Source organism: Vanessa atalanta, chromosome 17 (assembly GCF_905147765.1).
Source record: "Vanessa atalanta chromosome 17, ilVanAtal1.2, whole genome shotgun sequence".
Taxonomy (NCBI): Eukaryota; Metazoa; Arthropoda; class Insecta; order Lepidoptera; family Nymphalidae; genus Vanessa; species Vanessa atalanta.
The window spans coordinates 7,351,171-7,377,390 of NC_061887.1; the positions used below are offsets into that span (position 1 = coordinate 7,351,171).

Below are 26,220 nucleotides of genomic sequence, written 5' to 3' on the forward strand. Positions count from 1 at the left end.
GTTACCACTTACCATAAGATATCACTGGCCGTTAGTATTTTCTTCCTTGCTACGACTATTTTCTATTTATGTAAATATATATGTGCAATAGAATTTACAAACAGGTATTCTATTAAATAATGACTTGAAATTATAAAATTTAATTACAAGATATGATTTTAAACAACGATAAAACATGTTTTGTTTGGAAATAAAAACATGACGCAAATTATAAAAGTAGTCCACGAGAACATTGAACCGTATGACGTAAGGCTCTCAAACAAGGCGCGGGTGCCATCTTGTTACGGAAAAAAACTCAAGATATGGGACACAAATGTGGACATCGTGATACTTGTATGTTTAGTCATATTCATCTTAGTATACATTCATCAAATATAAGGGCAAATACAGATGATAAATAACTGTACAAATTAAAAGCACACCCATTACGACAAGACGAAATTATATTAAATATGAACTCTAACATGATGTGTTGCTTAGAAATTATTATCACGCTAGTTATATATTTTCTAATTATTATTAATTTTACTAATCAAGTTTTTCGTATTGAAATATAAAAAACATTACACATTTAACGTAATATATCTACCAAGTATTAAATATTCATGAAAATTTTGTAAATGTCTTATTTTATGGCAACCCTGTTTAATGACTTAAAATGAACGACGAAATTATAAAGATATATAAACAGAAACGAAAATGAAACGATAATCCAGAACGAATGATTTACAGAATACATAACTCCTACTTGCCGACGAATAGATTGGGAGCTTAACTGCCAATATCATTGTGAAAAACTTGAACCTATCTTTACACATAAAAAGACCCTTTGAGTAATCTCAGATTTTATCGCACGTGCCAGAATACTTTACTTGTCGTCTTATTCTCACTGCGCGTTTTATATCTTGCAAACAGTGATCGAAGTAGGTTCCTTTATGAATATCGTTTCATGCACAAGTGAACGCTTTTATCTTTACATCGATCGCTACTGTAAAATGAGCTTAGCTTATCCATTCGGTTGGCTACTTTGAAAAATATCTTATATAAATTCTTGGACGTAATTATAATCTTTAATAACTAGAGCGATACAAAACTTTTATAAAATAAGTCAGTGTAAAAACAAGTCTAATTTTGAAAAGCATTGTATTGTATAAATTCAAATTATCTAGCATGTTGTAAAACGACCAATATGATGAATTTGAATTTCAATTATAATTGGAAGTATTTAGCTAAAAATAATTAATTAATCATTGCACCGAACATATTGCTCACAACTATTGGAGGAAAATTGATTATATGAAAATATTGTTAACAATTTCATTACATAACTGAAACGTATGTTTAGATATTTATATTAAAAGTAAATAAAAAATAAAATAAAAATCGAAGTCTTCTAAGATACATATATCATAATTAAAAAAATATTTAAAAGTGTATTAAAGTATATTTTATAATGCAAGAAAATTTTAATTATAGAGGTATTATAAATTAAGATCTTAGTCATATATTAATAAAAAAAAAATAAGGAGCTCGCCACTCACTAGTATACAGATACATAGTATAATTTGACGTTATATTCTAATTCGAAATTTAAATTGCTCTCATCGCGCCAAAAGAAGTATCGCATAAAAGTTAACATCTTGTCAATTACCAACGTTGTCAAAATCGTAGTTTATCTAAGTAAAACGTTACGCCATTACCCTAAATGTACCGTATAAGTCACATTATACCTTTAACTCTCGCGATAAATTGTTACCCGACTAATGGAAATGCAAATTTCTTCCCGGCTTTATAGAATATTGTAACAGTATACTAATGAGATAAAATCGAAACTTTTACGTTGCTTTTAACATAATTGGTATCAGGTGTATGTGAATACAGAAATCTGATCGAGAGTATTATATTTAACGTTTCAATTCACGTATTATGAATATGTTATATTGCTGAAAGAAAAAAAACATTTGATTTAATTTTTTTGCTATGAAATTATTTCCATTTTCTTTCACTTACATACTTGTATTGATATAATGGTTATTATTATTTAAAAACATACCTTGGAAATTAAATGATGCCTGCTTTAACTATAAATATACAGTTTAAACAACAGCTGTTGAAGAATCTGAGGTTACTTTCAGAACCGGTGGTAAATACTTTACCATCAATAAATAAGCGTAATGTTTCTATATTTAAAGAATATTTTGATATTACAATAATAACTATACAAATAAAACGCAGTTTATTAAATTGCTTTAATACAATCGACACTGATTAAACTAATGGTTCGATTTGAAAATTATTTATTTATCTATTAATCTGTTCCAAAATGATTCAATATTGTATGTATTTTGTTTGTAAATGAAACAATTATTCTATTAAATACATACGAAATTATCTTTTATAACATTTGTTGTAATTGAATGAATATAAAAACGAATACCTGATTATAATAATAGCATACTGTTTTATCTTAATATGTCTGGGCTTATTCCACCCAACAGAATGAGCTGGTTATAACCCTACGTTAAATAACGTCCACAACGAGTGTGATAAGTTACATTGACTGCGTTTACGTTACGCATCTGCAAAATGCTTATGACGTATGACGCTTCAATTTAATTAATATTAAAGATGAAAGACAATAATAAAACTATGAGATTAGATCTGTGTGATGTTTGCCAAGACCTATTCTGTAAAAGCAAACTCGAAACTTATAGGTTTAGGTACAGGTAGATTGAGGCAAAACGACCGGCTCGCAAAACTATACTAATTTTATCTTTGTTAGAAAACGTTCAAATGATTAAGGACATTCTAAACAATGAAGACAATGTGTGTACTTGGTGGTAGGGCTTTGAGCAAACCCGTCTGGGTAGGTACCACCCACTCATCAGATATTCTACCGCCAAACAGCAATACTCAGTATTGTTGTGTTCCGGTTTTAAGGGTGAATGAGCCAGTAGTAACTACAGGCACAAGGGACATAACATCTTAATTCCCAAGGTTGGTAGCGCATTGATGATGTAAGGAATGGTTAATTTTTCTTACAGCACCATTGTCTATGGGTGGTGGTGACCACTTACCATCAGGAGGCCCATTTGCTCGTCCACCTACCGATACCATAAAAATAAAATATATTTTTTTTTTAAATCCTCTGTAATGGTACTACGAAATGGTCGTTAATATCTTATTTTTCTGCTTCTAGGGGTCGACGACACGCACAAGTTTCTTGGAAATGAGACACATACAGACTTCTTCAGATTATTGTTACGAGATGGAAATTACTTACTCGTTGGTAGCAGGTATGTAACTCTTTTTACCGATATAACATTTTTGTAAATCAATAAAGTTTACTTTTGCATCAACAATGGCATCAGCCTTTGTTGATTGATTGGATATAAAATGTTAATCTCAAATGATCGCAAGTTTAAATCCGATGAGTTTTCACGGGCTCTATATTTGTGTACAAAATATTATATGTTCGGCTGTGAAGGAAAACATGTGGAGGAAATTTCATCGCACGCATAAACAATGTCATAAAATACACTCTAAGCATTCTGTTAGGGGGGTAACAGGACGGACAGAAAACAAGACCATTGTCCAACTGTGGTACATTTTATTGTTAGTGTTCGGGCTCTTGTTATTAGTATAAAACTATAAACAAACATACCATTTATATATGTACATATGTATTTTGCATCGTTAGTCTAGTGGCCAGATATAAGGCTACAGTTACCAAGGATTATTTAAACCCCAAGTCGCAGCAATAAATAGATATTGAGTTTTTCTTTCGAAAGTACTGTTCTGTTATTCTGGAATACTCCCGTGCCACAGAAAGCATGAAAAGCCGTTGGTTCTACGCCTCTTTCGGTTCGTGTCGTAATTGACATTTTATCTGATTATGAGATTGAATAGAGAATAAATCTGTGTTTCCACACAGACTTGTGCACTATGTGACCTGTATGTATGTATGTGGCTGGATAGTTAAGATTGTCCGCCGTGACTAAATTCGATCAGGACGACATCGTGCATTCTTAGAAAATCTTTTTTTCTTTTCTGTTAAAGACATCAATTTCTGTTTAAAATATTTACTGTATTTAAATATTAATATTGCCAAAAAGTTAATGATTAATTATGTTAAAACTTCATTCTATATTATTTAATACTGTTAAATGTTTAAAGTTGGAAGACAAAAATTTATTCGTTTACCCTAACGGCCTAGAGAACTAATCTTAAAATAATTATACATTCGCTGTCGTAAATTTTAAGGTAAATTTAATTTTAACAGCTTTAATTTTATTACAGTTGCTAGTGCGTCGGTTCAAATATAACAATTGAATTTAAAAACAACACCACGCAACCTATGTTGCTGACGTTTTGTACACGCTATTGGGCTGACAACAGTGCTCACTCGTATACTAAATTTAAGTTCACATCTTATAAAAATAAGTAAATTCACAATCTGTTCACGGGTTTGATATCCATGTGGCAGAATTTCATTGAAATTAGATACATACAGGTTTCCTCACGATGTTTTCCTTCACCGCCGAGCACGAGACGAATTATAAAATTATCTTATATAAATCATGTTGATTAAATAAAAGCTTGTTGATATGAAACAACTATTGAAACGCCTTAAGTGTAAGACCTACTTGTATGCCTTGCCTCCCTTATGCCCCTCCCCGCAGACGCTCTCTACTCCTACACCACACTACTTTTGTATGCGTAGCACGTAAACTATATATCTCTTATAGATCTTTGCTATATTTTTATAACTATAAAAAAAAACTAATGATGACGTAATAACCATTTAGTGTTCCTTAATTAAAAAATCTTTCAATAACCATTATATTACTTCATATTTACCCTGACGACCGTTTTAAATTTTTAACTAGACTTATGATAATCTTTATTTATATTCATAAAACGCTTAACAAGATATGGATTAATTGAAAAATCTAAATACGTTAACGTTTTCTAAAACATATACATCAAAAACAGTGGAATATTAGTAGCAAATTTAGAACGTGGAAAACAAGAAAAAACAAATTTAAACGAAGATTCTCAAATCTGACGAGGATGGTATCAAACCATTATAAAGGTATATTTTATAAATACCTTTTTCTTCGTGGGTAGCACTGTTTTTTTTTGCGTAAGAATAGATAGGCGTTTAACATAGATCCTAGGATCGCCTGTTGTATGTCAAATGTTACCATTTTAATTGTGATATTGAACTATGTTAAATTTTTATTTGTCATGATGTTTTAATTTTTATTTGTTGGAAAGTGTGTGGGTATTTAACTAAAATTATTCATTAAACACATTGTTCAGATATCAATTTAATCCGATCCTCTCTTTATTTCATTCTCTCGACGTTCATTTATAAGATTTTTTTCGACAAACTCTCCTAGCGGATTCAATTAAATGAATCTTTTTGCTTTTCTTACGTGCCGTATTTACTGTTCATCTTACTTTTGTTCGAGATCTAAATAACTCATAAATCACACTTTTTTTTACAATAAATATAATACGTTATAAAAATATAATACGTACATAATATAGGTTCCAAATTAATGTATATGAACCATAAAAAATTATATGATCTCAGTTGGAGAATATCTACATAATTTAAGTACTCTTAGTATATTTTACAATAATAATGTTGCGTATTTTCATTATTATTATTATTTAAAATAGTTACGAGTCTGGTAATAGAAAACGATCACCATCACCCATATATTGGTACTCTAAATATTAACCGTCCAAATATTGTAGGCATTGACAACGTGCCACTAACCTCGTTAACTATCATGTCTCTTGAGCCTGAAGTATCATAATCTATCAATCCAAATTTAAAATTAAAAAGAAAAAAAAATTATGCCATTTTACAATTAAATTATTTATAAATAAAAACAATTAAAATCATGCGAATTGAAACAAAACTACCAACTATCACCTTCTGTTCTGAAATGCGGAATAAACCGACGAGTACCAGTAAGAACTCATACATTCTCGTATAAGAGGTGCTTGGAATTAAATGTACATCCTATTTATGAAAATCAATAACTACTTAGTCGAGTCTATTTAAATCCAAAAATTGAATTGATATTTCATGCTATTTTAAAAATTCGATATTAGACTGTTGTCTTTATAAAAGTAGAAGCGAATTTATTACATAATCGGATACCCAGTCGAAACCGATTTATAAAACTAGTGGAGAGGCTAGCTTATAAGACTTCAGGTCTGGAGTTCCTGGGTTCAAGCCCCGGATTAGGCAAAGACAATTTATTGGATTTTTCCATCAATAAATAGATGGCAATGTTTTCACTCGCGTTCTTCGGGAAACTATTCAAATCATTGATCCTATACCCGAATTATTTCCGAGTGTTTCGGATTTGTCATTCCATGGGATTATGACAGTGAGTATCCCTTGACCCGTATTTACAACCTACTAATTCCGCTCGCGGCTTCGCTCGCGTTTCAAGTGTTTGTCAGACATTATTCACACAATATCTTTATAAGTGACAGCCTTCGTGTTATTTTGATGTATAAGCTATATTATTAAAAAGTTTTATTGAAAGACATTTAATAGTTTTTGCGTGAAAGAGTAACAAACATCCAAATACAATTTTTCGCCTTTATAATATTATTAAAGATAATTAAATGAAAACAAGAAACGGCACTTCTCACTTTAATTTATAAGTACAAATAAAATTATTATATTGTTAATTAAATATAAAAATAATATAGATATCTATAGCGCAGTACGCTATAGATATCTATATTATTATTATTTGACGACCTCCGAGGTCCGAGGTCGAGTAGTGTGTACACCAGTTTTCGTGGGTACGCCACTCCAAGGTCCCGAGTTCGATTCCCGGCCGAGTCGATGTAGAAAAAGTTCATTAGTTTTCTATGTTGTCTTGGACCTGGGTGTTTGTGGTAGCGTCGTTGCGTCTGATTTTCTATAACACAAGTGCTTTAGCTACTTACATTGGGATCAGAGTAAGGTATATGATGTTGTCCAATCTTTAATATTTGAACATTTGAATCGGATTCAATACAAATGTATTATGTTCTTCGGTCAAAAAGTTTATATTGAATTAATTGACAATTGTCGAACGTCCTCATAAATGCGATCCCAAACAAAACTTCATGCAATTAATACACATTATAGGTAAAAGTATTTATAAAACGATTACAAACTAATCACCTATGCCTTACATTTAATATTGGTTCAGGAATTAGTGTAACATTGCTTTCTTCTTCTTTCTAATGTAAAGTCAACGATGAACGAAAGAGAGAAATCAATGTTTAACCAGACACCCGCTAAACAAGGTTTATAAGTAAGTGAGTTAGTATTTTAAAAGGTAATTTAATTCACTTTTAAGTCTTGCAAAGAAAGCAAATAAAACCACCAAACGGTGACTGAAAGTTTTATCAAAGTATATGTTCTAGCTTTAAATATATGCACAGCAACACCTCTTTATTTATAAAGGCAACATTACATTCAGACGAGATACTTATTTGTTTTTCCAACTCCACTTGAATTCGTAGCTAAGTTAGGGTACTTTTAACCACACCGGATGAAGTATGGAACCTCTTGTATCAACCGCGACCGCGGAGCTAAGTCGAATGCAATATATCCTTCTCTTTCAAACGCGTGCTATGTCGGATCATTTCCTCTCGCTTGCATTTGTAAAGATTTTTGGCTGGTGTTTGGAGGAAAACTTAAAGCACCCCTCGCCCGACGGCCTATAGACGCCATGTTTTTAGTGCTGCGTAAAGGGATGTCGATAATATATCGCAATACGCTTTAACTCGATAAATAATTGATTTAATTTATTAATCTAATTGATTTAGTGTTAGTAATAATAATTGTTTTATTATATAATTGGCTATAACTTCTATGTTAACGTTTTTTCCTACAGAGAAAAATATTTCTTTAATTAAAACTCGTTCGCTTTCAAGATAACAGATTATAAAAAGTAGTTGTTAGGCACCGGATAACTTTACTTTTTCTCTTGGTATGTTTTCTTTTTTAATTTCTAATTTTAATTAATAAAATATTCAAATTATATAACTATATCTTGTAATTATAAGCAACGTGTTATATTACAAACTGGTATACAAATAAAATAGGTTTTATCGATATTATTTGATTACGATATTTTCTATCGCATCACTTAAGACATGTCACGTTATCACGGTATCATAGCTTGTTTACTCAAAGTAACGAAAATAAATATTTACTGAATGTTATGCCTGTGTCCTCTTTCGGAAGGCATTACTACATTTCTTTGAATATAAATTTTAACTTTAAACGAAATTTAATTTGTTTAAATTTCAACACTCATTTGATATTATTCAAATAAAAAAAATCTATTAAATATATATTACGTAATGTTAAATGAAAATTTTGGCACTGACAAAATAGGAAAGGGAACCATTTCTCCTCGCCTACTATTAAAGCCTTTTTTGATATATAAATACATACTTTTTGATGGCGTAATATTAGCCCAATATGCCTTTCCAAAGCGTTGTCAGCAGATATGCCGCCAGCATTAACATTAATCTATTTATTTAATTCTTACAGTATTTATAAAAAAACATTTTAGACTAATTTTCTCGACATGTATATTAAATTAATTAAAATCAAATCACAATCGGTAAATATAATTAGGTATTACGTATACAACTGTGTCACTTTAGAAAAATGCATGTAGTTAGTTGCAAACTCAAAGAATGCAACATTTTAAACGCAATTTCGGTACTGATATTGTCATCCTGTCGATTGTGGCCACGGCGGCAATCTCAAGAAAGATTAGCCAGATGGCAATCTGCGTAAATATGCAGGACATACTATAGAGCACACGTGTGTGGGCAAACACATCTTATAATCCGATGGGACGGTAATCCGACACGAACGGTGAGCTCAGACGCAGGAACAACGGAGTGCACATACTTCCAACTGCCAGTCTATGGACTTCTATTCTTTCTTTCTATTGCTAAAATATTTCGATAGATTAACCCAATAACATTTTATCTGCGGCCATTTGTCTAGCCTACTGCTGGGCTAAGGCCTCCTCTCCCTTTGAGAAGAAGGTTCGGAGCATATTTCATCACGCTGCTCCAATGCGGGTTAGTGGATACACTGTGGCAGAATTTCGTTGAAATTAGACACATGCAAGTTTCCTCACGATGTTTTCCTTCATCGCCGAGCACGAGATGAATTATACGAATTAAGCACATGAAAATTCAGTGACTCTTGCTTGGGCTTAAACCGCAATTGTCGGTTATCATGGACGCGTTCTAACCACTGGGCCATCTTGGCTCACTAAACCAAAGAAGGAGTCAAATTTTACAGTAATTACAAAACTATTATTGACATCTTTAAATTTTTTGATATTACGCAATTCTCCATAATTTCGGTTTATTAATTTTTTTTGGCGAGGCAGTTGGCAGTTAGAAATTTTCCGCCTCTCAAACATACATTGACACTATACAAAATTACATACACACAGACACCATTAAAATCCAAATGTAGCAATGCAAAAAGTATTGCTATTTAACGGTCGAATAACTGATGAATGAGTCGTAACTACCAGGCTAGCATAAAGCTCAAGTAGCACTAGTTAGTTACACGATAATTAAACAAGTAAATTGCATCTATTATTTAGAGGGAAAGACATACGTTACCGAATGCACAAAATAGCTACCGTAAACGAGTTCATAAAGAAAACTCGAGTGTGTGACAAATTGGACAATATTTCTCACAATGAGCGCGGAGTCGAGTTGTAATTTGAAATATTCATCCGTTCCTGCAAACTTTGCATTTCTTTCCAAATCAGATTTACATGACAATGGTTACGCCACGCTATGAAATTCGCATAACTAGAACTCGGGATGTATTATAGAGCGCAAAGAGGTTGTTATAAGAATCAGTGTCGGCTGTCGACCCGTTTTCATCGTCTGTCTTTAGCCTAAAAAATGTACTCTCACCTTGAACTTCTTTAGAGCTGGGGTCGCATTGTTTTAACGAGACGGCGCCGAACTCGGCTGACTCCGAAAATATGCTATTGATTTTCTTTATATAGAAGATAATATTAAATCCCTTCTGGCGGTTTCGTGGTTTTTATTAAATCTTTTGTTCTTAGCGAGCATTTTTTAGTTGCTTTTTTTTAACTTTTAGGGTACAAAGTAATAAATGATAATACTTTTACATATGTATCAAATAATTTTATGAAATACATTGGATGTCAGGCATACGGGTCATATGATTGGTAATAAGTGGTCACCACGACTCAAAGTAATTCGCGTTAGTGTGTACAATTCTATGAGAACAAAAATGTTATGTCCGTTGTGCCTGTAGTAGCACTGACTCACTCACCCTTCAAAAACTGAAGCATAACAATACTGAGTATTGATAGGCGTTACTCACCGCCTACCTAACCTACCCAAATGCGTCTAAAGAAAACCAAAAGTAATTGTATGAATATATAACGTCATGCTAAGTAATAATGTTGTTTTAGAGTGATTTTAATTATTAGTACGAGACTATATTACTAGAATTTCAAATTTCACAAATGTTTTCCAAGAAATTATAATAATGTAACTTCAAAATAATCCGCAACATAACTTATAACACGTATCATGATACTATCATATGTTAATCCGCATGTTTTATGGCCCACGGTTAATTTCCTTAGCTTCGCCTACGTGTTAAAATCGGATTGTTGTCCACCTACAAAATAGGACGACAAATATTACACTGGCAGATTTTTTTGGTAATCAAAGAAAAAAATATCTTTGTCGATTGAAATATCCTAAATTATTATTAATGGATTTTAAACAGGTTTCAAGATTGAAGGAACCTGAGTACCCAACAAATCATTTCGGGTGTTACAATTAAAAAACATAATCGGATGATGATTATGTATAATATCTAAATAATTAATTTATTAATGTAATGAAAACATAAAGCCTATGCTGTCGTAGTCTCCTTAAAAAATTACATAATAATTACAATATATAAACTAAACTTATGTTCGTATTCTATGCGTTTACGCATCGTTCGTTCCATTGAGTTGAACTTTGTACAGTTATCGTCGGCAGTTCCGTGAAGGTTTCTGGCGTAGTGCCACCATTGTACAATAGCCACGCGAGTTGTATCAATTACAATTAAGAAATGAAAAGCCATTCTAACGCATGCTTTATAGTTAGTACTTAATATAACTCAACAACAATTATATTGTGTATGTATATTATATAGTCAATGATTGCATTATTTAACAAAGGGTAAAAAATATCTCGCATGATAGACAAATCGCTGCTAATAAATGGAATTATTAAATAAATATTACCATCATCAACTTATTTATAAAGTTCAATTGAATAATTGAAATATATGAAGACAATAACATAGAACAATCACCTGATATGTTTTTTGCTTCCTTTTACATTTAATATAGAACGAGGTATATATATGTATGTTATGTGATGTCATTCAAACAGAATACATGATACAAATAGCTTTTTTTTAAGTTAGTTGACAATATTATGAATCGTAAAAAAATATGTACTAATCTTACTGTTATCTGCACTAACATTATAACACTCGTCTGTCTAAGTTAGATTAATAAAATTTGATACGAAGTAATGTATGAATGAATTAGAAAATAATTTCTTTAGACGAAAGCAGGATCCAGAATCACTTCACCTCAATTATCGAATTCACTTTTTCTAATCTAACCTTATGATGACTACTCATACGTTTGCAAACGAAGCCTCAAGTGAAAAACTCGCCTTATCGCCTTCGGCTTAATAAAATAATATAAACTTTTAATTATATATCTTATCCTTTCTCTGCTATAACAATTTAATGACAATTCAATAATCTTATGCGTTACAGGTAAATAAAACGAAAACGATTCATCGCGCTATGTTATGTGGATTTTAACCTTTATTTGACCCGCGTCCCTGTAATATTATTCCGGCATACAGGGTGTGAGCCTTTTGTGCCCTTTTAAGTAAATTAACGTTTCGACCGCCGTACCAGCTGTGTGCACAGATAATATCTAAATGTGCCATTAGTTTAAAACAAAGCGTTATGTAATTTTAATAAGAAACCGTATCATTACTTATAAATTCACCTGAAAACAATGTACCCTGTATCAATAAACCCTTGTAAGTATGTTTGAATCTTCACATTACATATGCATATATATCATTTTTTGTGTCATACTTTGGCTGGACCGTCCTTGGGAACTAAGATCTATGTCCCTTGTAAAGCCATTACAGGTTATACTGGCTCACTCTCCCTTCAAACCGGAACACAACGATACTAAGTATTGCTGTTTGGCGATAAAATATATGATGAATAGGTGATACCTACCTAAGGTTGTAAAAAGTCCTACCACCTTGTGGTACAATTAAATAGGAAGCTACTTTGATTGTTTCCATTTAAATTTATATAATATCTCGCAAGAAAATAAAAATAAATACTCTATGCCTTAAATCATCTATTTATCTCGACTATATTAAGATCTTTTAAAGATTTTTAAACAGGATTTTTAAGTTAAGTACACGACCCAAAAGCCCGGAGCCCAAAAAAGGAAAAAATGTACGAGAATTTCTTTTTTGATATCCTGGACAGATTTTGATGCATATGAATCATTACACGATCCCAAGTGACACTTGTATTCATTCAATCATTCAGGGTAGTCGTGTTTTTTTTATTAATCTAAATGTAACATTGTAAATATTAGCCCAAAAGCAAATATTTTAGAACGACTTTTAACTTTTTTAATAATTACCTCCTTAGTCAAACATAATGCAAAGCCCCGAATTACGAAGGGCAGTTCCATCATTAACCGTACACAAATATCTAAAGAAAAATTCAGATTACAGTGTACAGTATGCTGTGGGCTGAATATTTTTTAAGTTAAGAATTTTGATAAGCGAAAGCGCTTATCATGTTTGCGCAAAACTTCCGATTAAGCCACCCCTTCGTAACTTTATCAACTTTGTAACTTTTATTAATTAATTATTTTACATACGAAATTTTGTTTCTCATCTAAATTTCTCGGGGTCGTGTGGGGATTAATGGATTATGAGATAAGAACATACATCTGTTTGTTAGTTAAAAAGAGTAAGAAACAACTTGTTAATTTCCCACTGCTGGGCTAAGGCCTCCCTTTGTTGAGAAGTTTTTGGAGCTTATTCGACCACACTGCTCCAATGCAACCTGCATTAGGTTAGGTTTGTTACACATGTAAAATTTCATTAAAAGCAGACACAAGCAAGTTTCCTCACTATTTTTCCTTAGCGCCGAACACGAGATATATTATAAACACAAATTAGGTATATGAATGCAGTGGTGCTTGCCTGGGTTTGAACCTGCAATCATCGGTTAAGGTGCAAGCGTTCTAACCACTGGACCACCTCAGTTTCATTTTATAAATCTTAAATAATTAATCATTATATCATAAATTCTGTAGAGCTGTTACAAATATTTTCATATTATATGATTAATTTAAGTTTTTGAGTATAAATCCCGTAACGCATTATTTTTTTTATCTAGATAGTTTATCAGCATCGTTTCAAAAACTATTTCGTGTACGAACCTCGTCACAGTTTTTAATTCACGTTGATGACGTCACAAATCTAATATGGCGGACGCGCGCCACTATGTTATAGAGTATTTTTAGATCATAATAGTTCGTTTTTCATTTTCCACATGAAACAAACTATATTTTTTGTTACTATTTAGATATAAATATGCATTTCTACTTTATTAGTAGTATATAGATGATTTTTAAGATAGACGTATGTACTGAATACACTCCTCATATATCGATAAACTTAAGTACGTAACAAAACGTAAAATTTCTAACATAACAACATTTCCTCGTAAATTTTCTTTAACCACTACCCACGTCCTGATTTGACCTAGTAACCTTCAGCTAAGACCCACGGCTGAAATTACTGTGTCATTAGTTTCCAGTCACAATAATTACATTAAATAAAAGGCTCTTATTTATAGAATAAACCTAATGATTAAAATATATAATAATAAAGTATGGCAACAGATTATTATGTTGTCATACTTTACTTTATAAGATCAGACCACGATTACGTTGAGAAATAACAAATACTTGGATTAATACACAAGAATATCGTAACCTACATTCATGACGATGTAAGTCAAACACGAAAAACCATACATTCCATCAATCCGCGTAGGTCTTTGGATCTTTTGAACACTCGACTCGACTCCGTGGCAAAAAAGAAATTAAGGTAATCATCGCATCCATCAAGAGCTCGGCTAGACCCAAGTGCTCCCCTGAGCCTCTCTGCTCTGATTTCTGTTCATTTGCTCACCCCATCGGATGCGGCGTACTTAAATTAACGCCGTCTCCTTTGCTGTGCTTGTTATTTGTAAATAAATGTATAAAAATTCAACTGAAAGGGCCAAGTCGATAAAACACATGGATAACCAAAGACCTCAGATTCAAGCCCAGACAAACATAATAAGAGAAAAATCGGACGAGGAAATCCACCATTTTTCGGATGAAATTCTGGCAATATTATCCGGATTAGCTGGTGGAGTAAACTCCAAATATTCACCTTAACTGAGCAGTATTCCTTTTACTTAGGTGGTATTTAGGTACTACTGTACTTTACCATATTCTGATGGAACAGATACAACAGGAAAGAAAATCGAAGCACTAAAGTGTTACGCACTGCCCACTTCCCAACTATGTTCTGCAACTGAAAAAATAATGACCAAAGAATAATCACAATCATGGGGGAAATTTATTTACAACTTTACCGGATATTAAAAATACAAGGCAATTACTTGTACTATTACCAACTTAATGTCAATTAAATCCTAACAATTATAGAACGTTATATCTATCTCATTGTAAATGTAGATATTATATTGACATCTAAACTTAACTACGGCTTAAGCTAATATAAAACTATTATTTAACAATATATAAATAGAAACCATTGTCGACTAGTTATACTCCTCAACTAAATATATCGTTAGTGCAATTCAGACATCTGGCTAACTTAACAGATAGCATTGGTCTTTGTACCGCCCACAATATCCACGATTATATTCCTCAGATAGTTTGTGTAGATAGCCGACTTTGTTTGACGTAACTTCAATTTATAATATATAAAGATAAACTGAACTACATCTAACACAGCCCTTACAATCATTAAGCTGGCTATACACATGACTAAATTAAGCACACTAATTGAATTAAGAAAAAAAAAATTGCATGAAACGTACAACAACTCGACGAACGTAGTCGTCAATACTGCCGTAACTACCACTCTACTGTCTGATTTTCAGTGTATTAAATATAGCCATGTGTATAGCCAGCTTGAATTTTTAAGTCTTGTATAACAACAATCACAAACGCAATATTAACAATTTGATAAAACTTACTATAACGGTCTACAGGAAAACAGGGGTAAAGATTGTAATCAAACGCCATAAAATTAATTAAATCATCATTTGAAAAGCAATTAAAATAAACGTTCTACTCAGAACAACTTTTAGGAAAAACAATATCAAATCACCGGAAATACGTATAACCCAAATACCTGTACTGTCCTTGGTAATAGGGCTTTATGTAAGTTCTTCTGGTTAGGTATCACCCACTTTGTAACTTTTATTAATTAATTATTATAAATACGATATTTTGTTCTGGTTAGAAGGGTGACTGAATCAGTGTAACTACAAGCCCGTGGGTAGCACTAAGGTTGGTGGCCCATTAGCGATGTAAGGCATTAGCATTAGCAGCCCGTAAATGTCCCACTGCTGGGATAAAGGCCTCCTCTCCCTTTGAGGAGAAGGTTTGGAGCATATTCCACCACGCTGCTCCAATGCGGGTTGGCGGAATACACATGTGGCAGAATTTCGTTGAAATTAGACACATGCAGGTTTCCTCACGATGTTTTCCTTCACCGCCGAGCACGAGATGAATTATAAACACAAATTAAGCACATGAAAATTCAGTGGTGCCTGCCTGGGTTTGAACCCGAAATCATCGGTTAAGATGCACGCGTTCTAACCACTGGGCCATCTTGGCTCTCGATGCGATGTAAGGAATGGTTAATATTTCTTACAGCGCCAATAAATAAAATAAATATAAATAAATATTGGACAACATCACATACATTACTCTGATCCCAATGTAAGTAGCTAAAGCACTTGTGTTATGGAAATCAGAAGTAACGACGGTACCACAAACACCCAGACCCAAGACAACATAGAAAACTAATGAATTTTTTCTACATCGACTCGGCCGGAAATCGAACCCGGGACCTCGGAGTGGCGTACCCATGAAAACCGGTGTACACACTACTCGACCACGGAGGTCGTCAACCAACGTCTCCAATGTCTCGGCATCACAGTTATCACAGCTTCGATAATAACCCTTCGTCAATTACAAATATCCATGATATATATGTATATATTAAATTACTATTGACACAGAGAACAAAATACAGTCTGACTGTGTACGCATCACATGAAAATAAATAGTTGTATTTTAATTACTTCGGTAATGATTGCATATTAACTGGATACCTGGAAGAAAGTCCATTAACTGTATCTCAAATAAATCAATGCGTATAATATTTTAAATCAATGTTTTTTTGCCAAAAAAATCTCAGTAGCTTTACCATTTTGAGGTTCCCGTGCCACGAAAGCATTAAAAACTCTTGGTCCAGCGCCTTAATTCATCCTCTGGTGTCGAAATAGCCGTCCTATTACGGTTGGATTACAACAGTCAGCATGTAGAGTGGACCTATGTTTACGCACACACACGTGTGCAGTTGCTTAATCTCTTTAAGACTATCCGCCGTGATTGAAATTAATCAAGGGAAGTCATCGTCATTATCATTGCAACTATTGATCTCCAGTTTATACAAAAATTATTCAAAATCTCTTTAAGCAAAACTTTTATGTCCAAAGTAGCAGCGAGCTGCAATTGTTAGGAAGATTGAAGACATAGATCTAAACTAACAGTCAAAGTCAAGCAATCCACATCAAGTGAGTTTATATAATCATAGCCAAATCAAATCATTGGACGTCTTTGGGAACCTTACATGAGTCGCAATAAAACTGTAGGGAGTACCCGCAGTATAGCAGCGGATTTACCGAATTCACCTCCTTACTTTCGACTACTACCATAATAAGGATCTTTGGCCAAGGCAACTTACATTTTTGAGCTAACTTTTAATTAAATCAATTTAACTAAATATTAAAATCATTAGTCCGACTAGAAGACGAAGCGCGTGTAAAGAGCACCATTAGTACTCTCTCAACTCTCTTTTGATTAAACAACACAGCGTAGATGCAATTTCAGGTGCCCAGGAAACTTTGTGAACTGCGTATTTGTTGTGGCCCAAACAAATAAAGTAGTTTAGAGGAAAATAGATCTCTAACTTATTAAGTGTACGGACGCCACTTTCTCCCAGTTGTTACGGACCTTTGTTTTATGTTTTCCGCGATAATATTCCTGTAAATCTAGTTCAGTACTTTTGAACCCATGAAAGTTTGCTTTAATCATTTTAACTATTACGAAACAAATTTTATATTTCAATATAAATATAAAGTCAGTTCATAAAAAGACAGACACATATATAAAGATAAATGAAACCATGTCAAGTGTTTTTTTTTGTAAAGCATTGTGGATTTTTAGATAAACATTGATTTCTCTCTTTCTCTCGTAATAGATTTTACAATCGAAAAAATAATTCAGTATGCTTTAACTAATCATACAAATTATTACAAGATGGCGAACCAAGTGTCATTGGCTACTAGCGCCATCTATGATACCAATTTTTAAAGTAACTCTGTACATTAAATAGTGTCAATAATTGTAAAGTGTATGTTTACTAGCTAGAAAATATTCAAAAGAATTTTAAGAACAATAGAATAGAACCAAGTTAGAATATAAAATTCCAATAATATATGCAATGAATAATCGTAATTTGGTTTAGATTAATTCGTTTATGCATACGGTAGAGTATTTGATCTGTTCACTCATAAAGGCGCGCTCTTTTTAATATTATCGGTGTGCGTTGGAATGAGTGAGTGACGCTAGTACTTATAAGATGTATTAATGTACGTGGGACGACTAAGAGTAAAAACAGCGAAAAAATAATAATTAGATGATATTTGTTGAGGTTATTTCTTTAAAAAAAATCACGTGGCGGGGCGCGCCTTCGAGAGCGAATTTATACTCGACTTGCTAATGGCGGCACTATTTGCCTCTCGCTCAGATATTGTTGCCGCCTGTCACACGTGCCCGCATGGACAGCAAATATATATTAAACAATTATTTGTTTAAACCTGGGGGAATTTTACTAAATTTCGTTTTACTTCGCATGAATAATAAATCACTGGCTTGGAACGGGTTTCTCGTTTCAAAAGGTTTGCTTTGTTTTTAGTAAATATTTACTAGGAAATATATGTATATAAATCTATCACACAAAAGGTATTATTCTTTTTTTGAATACAATGTAATTCTTAAACTCAGAAAAATAAACAGTATTATTGCATACATCTTAACCAAAGATTGTGGGATCAAACTCGGGAAGGACCACAGTTTTTATGTGCTTGATTTGTGTATATAAATCATCTCTTGATCCGCATGAAGAAAACAAGTATCCACCACCACGCATTGGAGAAGTGTGGTGAATTAAGTTCCAATGAAAACATAACTTTGCAAGTTACGAACATTTTTTTTCTACTCTTATTTCCATATTGTTTTTATTGTTGACTCTAAGGGTTGTCAATAGCAACTGATCGGAAAATAAAATGGTATGACAAAGAATGAAGAAAAAATGTACTGAACATTTTGTCTTTGCCCATTTTTCTATACTTTAAAAATAAAAAAAAAGAATTTTCTTTATGTTGTATATGATAAAGGTATTAATTTAAAAGATCTACAATCTTGATTAACAATTTTAATGAACAATTCGACCTCGACAGTACTTAAAAAAAAATTGTTTATTTAAATTAAGTAATATTTTTGACTATGGTAATTACGTTTCGGTTTACGTAAAACTGATCCGTATTCCATTTAAAGCTTTTACATTTTAGTTATACCGAGTCACGCGAGTTTTAGTTTATGTCATGCTAGGTTATACTTACATAATATTGTAATTGCATAATCACAGACCTACCCCGCGAGTGCCATTATCATAATTATAACAATAAATAAGATTCTAATACAATAAAATATGTCATGAACGCACCTATACGTCATAATATTATTTTTTGTTATTATAATATTCTTATGATGATAATGAGTTGAGGTACTTTACAAGTGAGTACCTCCAAAGATTCAAATATTCTACCGCAAAACAGCACTACCTACTTTGTATTCCTGACTTCTGCGAGTCTATGGTACCAGGGACATAACATCTTAATTCCCATACGAATACTCTGACCTAATTCTTCTTCCATACGAATTATTTACGCTTAGAAAAATATATACATACATATTTCTGTGACATAAGGGATGGAAGCAATATACTACTTAAAGTGCAATTTTTTCCTATTGTATGCGTATTGCTTATTATATATAACGCGTTCTGAATTTAACATATTGATATAATTAATATGTACATTTATTGCACGGTGACATATTATGCCGCCAAACAGAAATATATTCTTAAGTTCCGATTTTAAGCGTGTTTAACCAATGTAGCTACAGGCACAAGGGACATCACATCCTAGTTCCTTAGGTTGGTTGTTTTTCCAGCGAGAAAAAAAAAGGTTGGTATAAATGTCTACTGGCAGTGATAACCACCATCAAGTGATGAATTTTCACCTACCCTCGAAATAAAACAATATATTATACAACGTATATAAGTTTATAGTATAGATGGTGAGGCATATATTATATTTGCAAATAGAGGGGTTGAGTCGAGATAAGGAGACCTAGGGAAATTCTTACGATTCACTTCCGATAAGAAGTAATCTAGGCCGTCATTTCGTTGGATATACGTAAAGAAATGATTTAAGAAATAATGGCTTATAAAAATTGTAATGTAATAATAAATTAAATATTATCTTAATGGCAATCTAGCAGGTAACTTGAAATGTTGCCGAATCAATCTTGACCACTAGGAATGTTCCCACAAACCACGAGTTCAACATTTAGTTGTTGGAAACAATAGTAATATGAATAGTATTCTAATGTTGCCTGTTAACAAAATAAATTATTTAAAAATTAATCAGCTAGCCCGTCTTTTTTATGGCATAGGTTGGCGGACGAGCATATGGGCCACCTGAAGTGAATGGTCACCACCTCCCATAAACAATGGCGCTGTAAAAAATATTAACCATTCCTTACATCGCCAATGCGCCATTAGCTTTGGGAACTAAGATGTTACGTCCCATGTGCCGTGCCGAATATCTGACGTGTGGATGGTACCTACCCAGACAGGGCACAAAGCCCTACCACCAAGTAAATACCGTATGGGTAGCTGTTGCCTACTCATTATATATACTACCGCCGATCAGCAATACCTAGCACTGCTGTGTTCTAGTTTGAAGGTTTAGCCGATGTAATGACAGGCACATTAAGGGAAATAACATCTTAGTTGGTAGCGCATTAGCGATCTAGGGGATGGTTTCCATTTCTTATAATACTAATGTCTGTGACTGTGAATTTAAAAAAATAATGCTCAAATTTATCAAAAATTTTATTCAATAAAGTTATTATTTTTCACGATTTATTTTCAAGTATCATTTTAACATTACAAACAGACACTACAATTTTATTATATCTATGCATATAATAAAATTGTAGTGTCTGTTTGTAATGTTAAAATAACCGCATTTTACTAAATGCATATGTATGTATACACGGTACATATACCTAAATAACATTTTTTACAATTTTTGTCCGTCTGTCTGTCTGTCTATTTGTTCCGGCTAATCTCTGGAATGTCTGGACCGATTTTGACGGGACTTTCATTGGCAGATAGCTGATGATACTTTTATTTTAGAATTATATGTAAAATAATAATAAAGTCACGCTATTTTAGTAAATTCAAACGCGCACGTAGTCGCGGGCACAGCTAGTTTATAATATATTGCTGTATTTCGTTTCAACTTTCAAAACCAGATTAATGTTTCTGCTACTTTTATATGACTCCTCGACAAAAATCCCATCATCAATTTATATTCCAACAACCCTTCTCATTGTAGTGTCATAAATCAAGGCAACGTCAGAGTGACAACAATAGCGTGCTACTTGGTATTTTGTATGATTTTAATTAAATCGCTAAGAATTTCTATTGTTTGAACATATGTATGCTGAACTTTTCATTTTAGATAACGTAAGATATTATTTTGCAGAATATTAAAATAAAAAATAAAAACGGAACGTATTTAAAGTTCGTAAAACAACGAACTATTTTTGACTTTACTAATTTTAGCGTTAAACGTATCGCATTCTTTAAAAGGATCTTATAATTTTATAGGCACGTATTAAGAGTACATTCTTTAAACAATCATAATTCATAAGAGGTGTAAAAACAATGATTAGTTACTCGCGAGGAAATTTAAATTGTAAAATGTTTTCGGTGATTCAAAATAATGATGAATAAACTATTGATATGTTAATAATATCAACGATAACAACGTCGCATTAAACAATAAATTGCGTAAACACAATATATGTATATCTATATGCACATAGTATTACGCATGTACTATTGACACGCAAACATTGAATTTTTGCACAAGTCAATCTGTAACGTTATTTGGTATTCGTTTCAGTTCGTTAGGTAAATAAAACGCTGAGTGAATGCTCCAGTCAAGTTTTATTTTCCCATTCCGACCAATTTTAAAACACAAATTTTGTAAATATTTCATTCGTATTTGACAGTTATCAAACTAAAACTCCGGATATTAATGTTATTGTTTAAAATAAACAACAAACAGTGCACTTATTCACATCCGTATTTATTTTAACATTTCGTTCGAAATCAATGCAAATATTTTTAGACAATTTGTAAATGATTTTCGTAGCAAATATAGCGTATTCTGCTTTTTCGAGTTAGTAAAACTTGTATTAAGTATAATGGGAATTAAATAGAGATGAAAAGAAGTTCGGTCGCGCCAATATAATTCTAAAAGAAGTCATAAATCGAGGGAATGAGTGATAAATGTTGCTTAGAAACAATTGCAATAAATCTCTGCAGCATGTGAAGTGCTATCTCGGCCGGTTGAGCGCCAGAACTTTTCCAATATTGACGCCGCCGCCATGTAAAAACGTTCACAAGATGGCTGCCGTATATCAAGCACCAGCATCTCACGTGAGTGCCCATTTGACAGTCAAATGCTGATGACAAACATCGAAAACTTACGCTTATAACTCCGACGTGACGGCTCGATGAAGTCGACACCACTTTAAAGTCCGTAAAAACGTACGACGTGTGTGATAACTTTATACGTAAATTATTATCAGTTGACAATCACTGAAACCGAATTCTTTTGTGTCTAGAATTTCTACGTATTTACTTTTCAAGCTTACAAGTAGTAAGCTAGTCTAAGTTGTTAAAAATGGCAATCATATCAAACATATTTTTTTCTCCACGAATTATTAATTAAAATATTCAGTAATGTGCATAATTTTAAATCCCTGTAAACTGACTTCATATTTTAAAATTAACTTATTCCATTGAAATATTAACAGCTGTTAAATTTGTCTGATTTAAAGTCATCAAAAGGCAGCCTAAGTCTCAAACCTAATTCATACACAAGTTATTAATGAAATCAAAATTTAGTAAGTAATAATATATTATACCATCAACAAATTCCCCTACAACGACGATGCAACCCCAACTTTGAAAGAACTCTGTACTATTTTATATCTTGAGAAAAAAAATCAAACCGCTCAGTTCAAAGGTATCGGTGCGCCAAATCAAATCGGACGCAGTGAATTCCAGCGGAAAGTAAACACATCTAGATATATATATAATATAGTACACGTGCCCGAATGTCGTATTGATATTGTTCTAAACTGAACGTCGTAAAGTTTTCCAATATCGAAACAGTGTCGAGTGCATGCAAACAAATTGCATCAGCTGGAATTCGCCGGTTAGCGCTGAAATTCATATTCCTAGACCGTCTCCGTTCAAACAAGTACAATTCGGAAGAAAATATATAAATCAGTCTAAAAGTAATTTATAAAACTAGACGATATATTTCAAGACATTAAAATATGGACTCCTTTCCAACTTTATTCTACTAAAGTGAAGTTCTATCTTTTATACACTCGAATTTTCCTAAAAGCGTTCTTACCATTTTGTTACTGATAAGCTACAGGGGAAATATTAAAACGATATTTTCGTCATGCATCAAAAAATCACATCTTATATACATTTTTATAACTTTTGAATTTTATATAAGATTATTACGTGATATTTATAAATTACAAAAGCATATTTAAATCGATGTTAACGAACACAGATTACTGAATATTAAAATTTAAACAATGACAAATACCTAGACAATAATATTCAAATTAGTCCGAAAATAAACAAGAGATTAATTTATAAATACCTCTGTTTTACTGACTCCCGTCGAGAATTAGCCGAAATGAATGGCCTCAGATTAGACATTCGCTTTTTACCGTATTGTACCCGGGGGTGGTGGAGCTGCGGTAGTTTTGTACTGATTACAAATGAAAACATCAGATCGAAGGGGGATTTTTGTTGCTAAGATAAAGTCACATTGTTAGCCGGCTACGCTAATAATTTATTCTTCCGACGACAATACTGTTGTATCTCCCTCCGTTGTTTTATTCCTGTGTGCACTTTATGCGCCAGTAATCCCTTAAGGCCGATATATCCTTTTCAGAAAAATTTAACACGAAGTACGGACATGGCGTGACGACGTGAGCTAATTCATTTAGTTTGCTTTTCGTTTTATTTAACTCTAATACTGATTTAATTTAAAACAACCGCTGATTGTATGAATATTAATTAAGTTTTTTTTTTTTGTTGTTGTTGACATTAAAGCTATATTAAAAAATGATGATTTATAGTTTTTTTTTTAAATTACCTTATGTTTTAAATTAAATATAAGTTTTGTGTTATACATAATATTTTATTTAAATAAATCCTTGTATATATATTATCGTTTATAAATATTTTTATTTACTAACATTTTTGCCTATTTGTAATAAATATATATATATACGTTTTAAATCATGAGAACTCAATGAATAGAACATAAGAGCGGAAATGTATTGAAAACGTACCAATACGTACGCAATATTCACATTGCAAACGTTTTGGTATAATTCTAAAACTAATGATACATTTTAATTATATAGCCACAAGTGTCACTGCTCAATAAACTAAATACATCGTATCGTCGACACACGCAAATACGAACTGTGGAATTAACCAATAATATTATTTAATATGTAAATCTCGTTTTAAAAGCCCCATCGTGTTTGATGTTTCGATTTCGATTCGATCATTGGGTCCGTGCCAGTCATGTTTATTGATGAGACAGACTGATTGGCAGATGCGAATTCATATGAGAAAATCATTTTTATAACAAAAACGAGCAACGTATTGAATTTTAACTTTTTCATCCAATTACCATATCGTGTAAACTTTTAATCTTCTTTTCGTAAAAGTTATAAAAATTTCAACTAGCTTTGTCTTGATACGACATTCTCCTTTACGTGCCCAAAAAAGTTTAAATTAAATACTTGCCAAGAAAGTAATTCTTAACATTTGAAAAGTTTCAACGTAGTAATCAAAATATTTGACGAACATTCTTCAAATGAAAGACAGTTTTTTATTCCCAAAATATCTAGTAATATAATGTTTTATTAAAGAAGCAATAAAACCACACGAAGAAGTCCCAATGGAGACGCGAAAGTAATTGTAACTTGAATCATCAATCAGAGAACTGTGACTAGAGAATGTCTCGGCAACAAAAAACATGAGCGAATACCGAATAATAGATGGCGCTGATTCAAACGGCCCAAGATGGCCGCGGGCTTTTGGCGGGAATCACTGAAGCGAATAATTGATAGAGGACAGCCTTTGTGTAGTTTCTTGAACAAGCCCTGCTGTCCTAAATATAACATAATTTATAAATTGTTTCAGTCTCGAATATATTACGGCGATAAATTATGAAATAGCATAATCTCAGCGGAGATATTTAATCATGTATATTGCCTATAATTATGAAGATATAACATTTTTCTCTATTTTTTAGACACTATAAATGAAAAGTAGTTATTCTATCTAACATCTTACGGGTAAAATTAACACAAAGTTAAAATTTAAAATTGGAATTTCCAAAAACCATATCTTAGCGAATGCTTATCTTATAAAATAAACCTATTTTCCGAATCTGCTCAGGACAGTTAGGACAAAACGATTTCCACTATAGATAATACGATAATTAAGAAATATGAAAATATGTTTATAAAACGCTATTATACCTAAAACGAAAACATTTTCTGATGCTAATTTGTAGCATCAATGCTAAGACATATATTTTGTTTAACCTAATCTTTCTCATTGAGTAGCATAAAAATTCTTATTATTTTACCTTATTCGATAGCTTTTGACAAATTTATTTATGTGAACGTGATGTAATGATCTATTGTTTACATTATAACACAACACGGGTCTTAATGAAAGAAGCGATATTGGTAAATTTGATCGACGTTGATCTTCTGAAATCTTGTTACGGTACTTCTCTTCATGTAATGGGATTATTAGCTATTGTCAGTATACGGGTAAATTGATTGGCTCATCCCAGTTCGTTAAGGGAACAAAAATAGTTTGCGTATAAAATATAGATAGGGTCCGAAGCCCACAAATTTGCTCCCCCATATTCTTGCCAAATTACAGGCACTTTGCTTCTTTTATAGTGAGCCCTCGCTGAAGGCTATGCATTATTCCAATGTACTATGAACCATGAACGTAACTACAGAGCAAAATGAAGCATGTGCAAGAATGAGCAAGAATCATCGTATTGACAGAATATTTCAACGGTAAATTGCTCCTGAGAAAAATTCCAATGTCATCCCGTGCTAGCAATATAAAATGGAGGGGAGGATTTCAAATTATAATTTAAATTGTAGCAGTATCTCCTCATCATAAGAGAATTCAATTAATTTAAAAATACTGTAATTAGTTATTATG

General features: G+C 32.4%; 1 protein-coding gene across 1 annotated transcript in view; it reads left to right on the forward strand.

Moving 5' to 3' along the window:
* LOC125070342 (semaphorin-1A) overlaps nt 1-26,220 on the forward strand; it is a 341,204-nt gene that overhangs the window by 293,131 nt on the left and 21,853 nt on the right. The window contains exon 3 of the mRNA XM_047680167.1: nt 3,200-3,296. Within this exon, the coding sequence (XP_047536123.1) occupies nt 3,200-3,296 (97 nt within the window). The remainder of the gene's footprint in view (nt 1-3,199; nt 3,297-26,220) is intronic.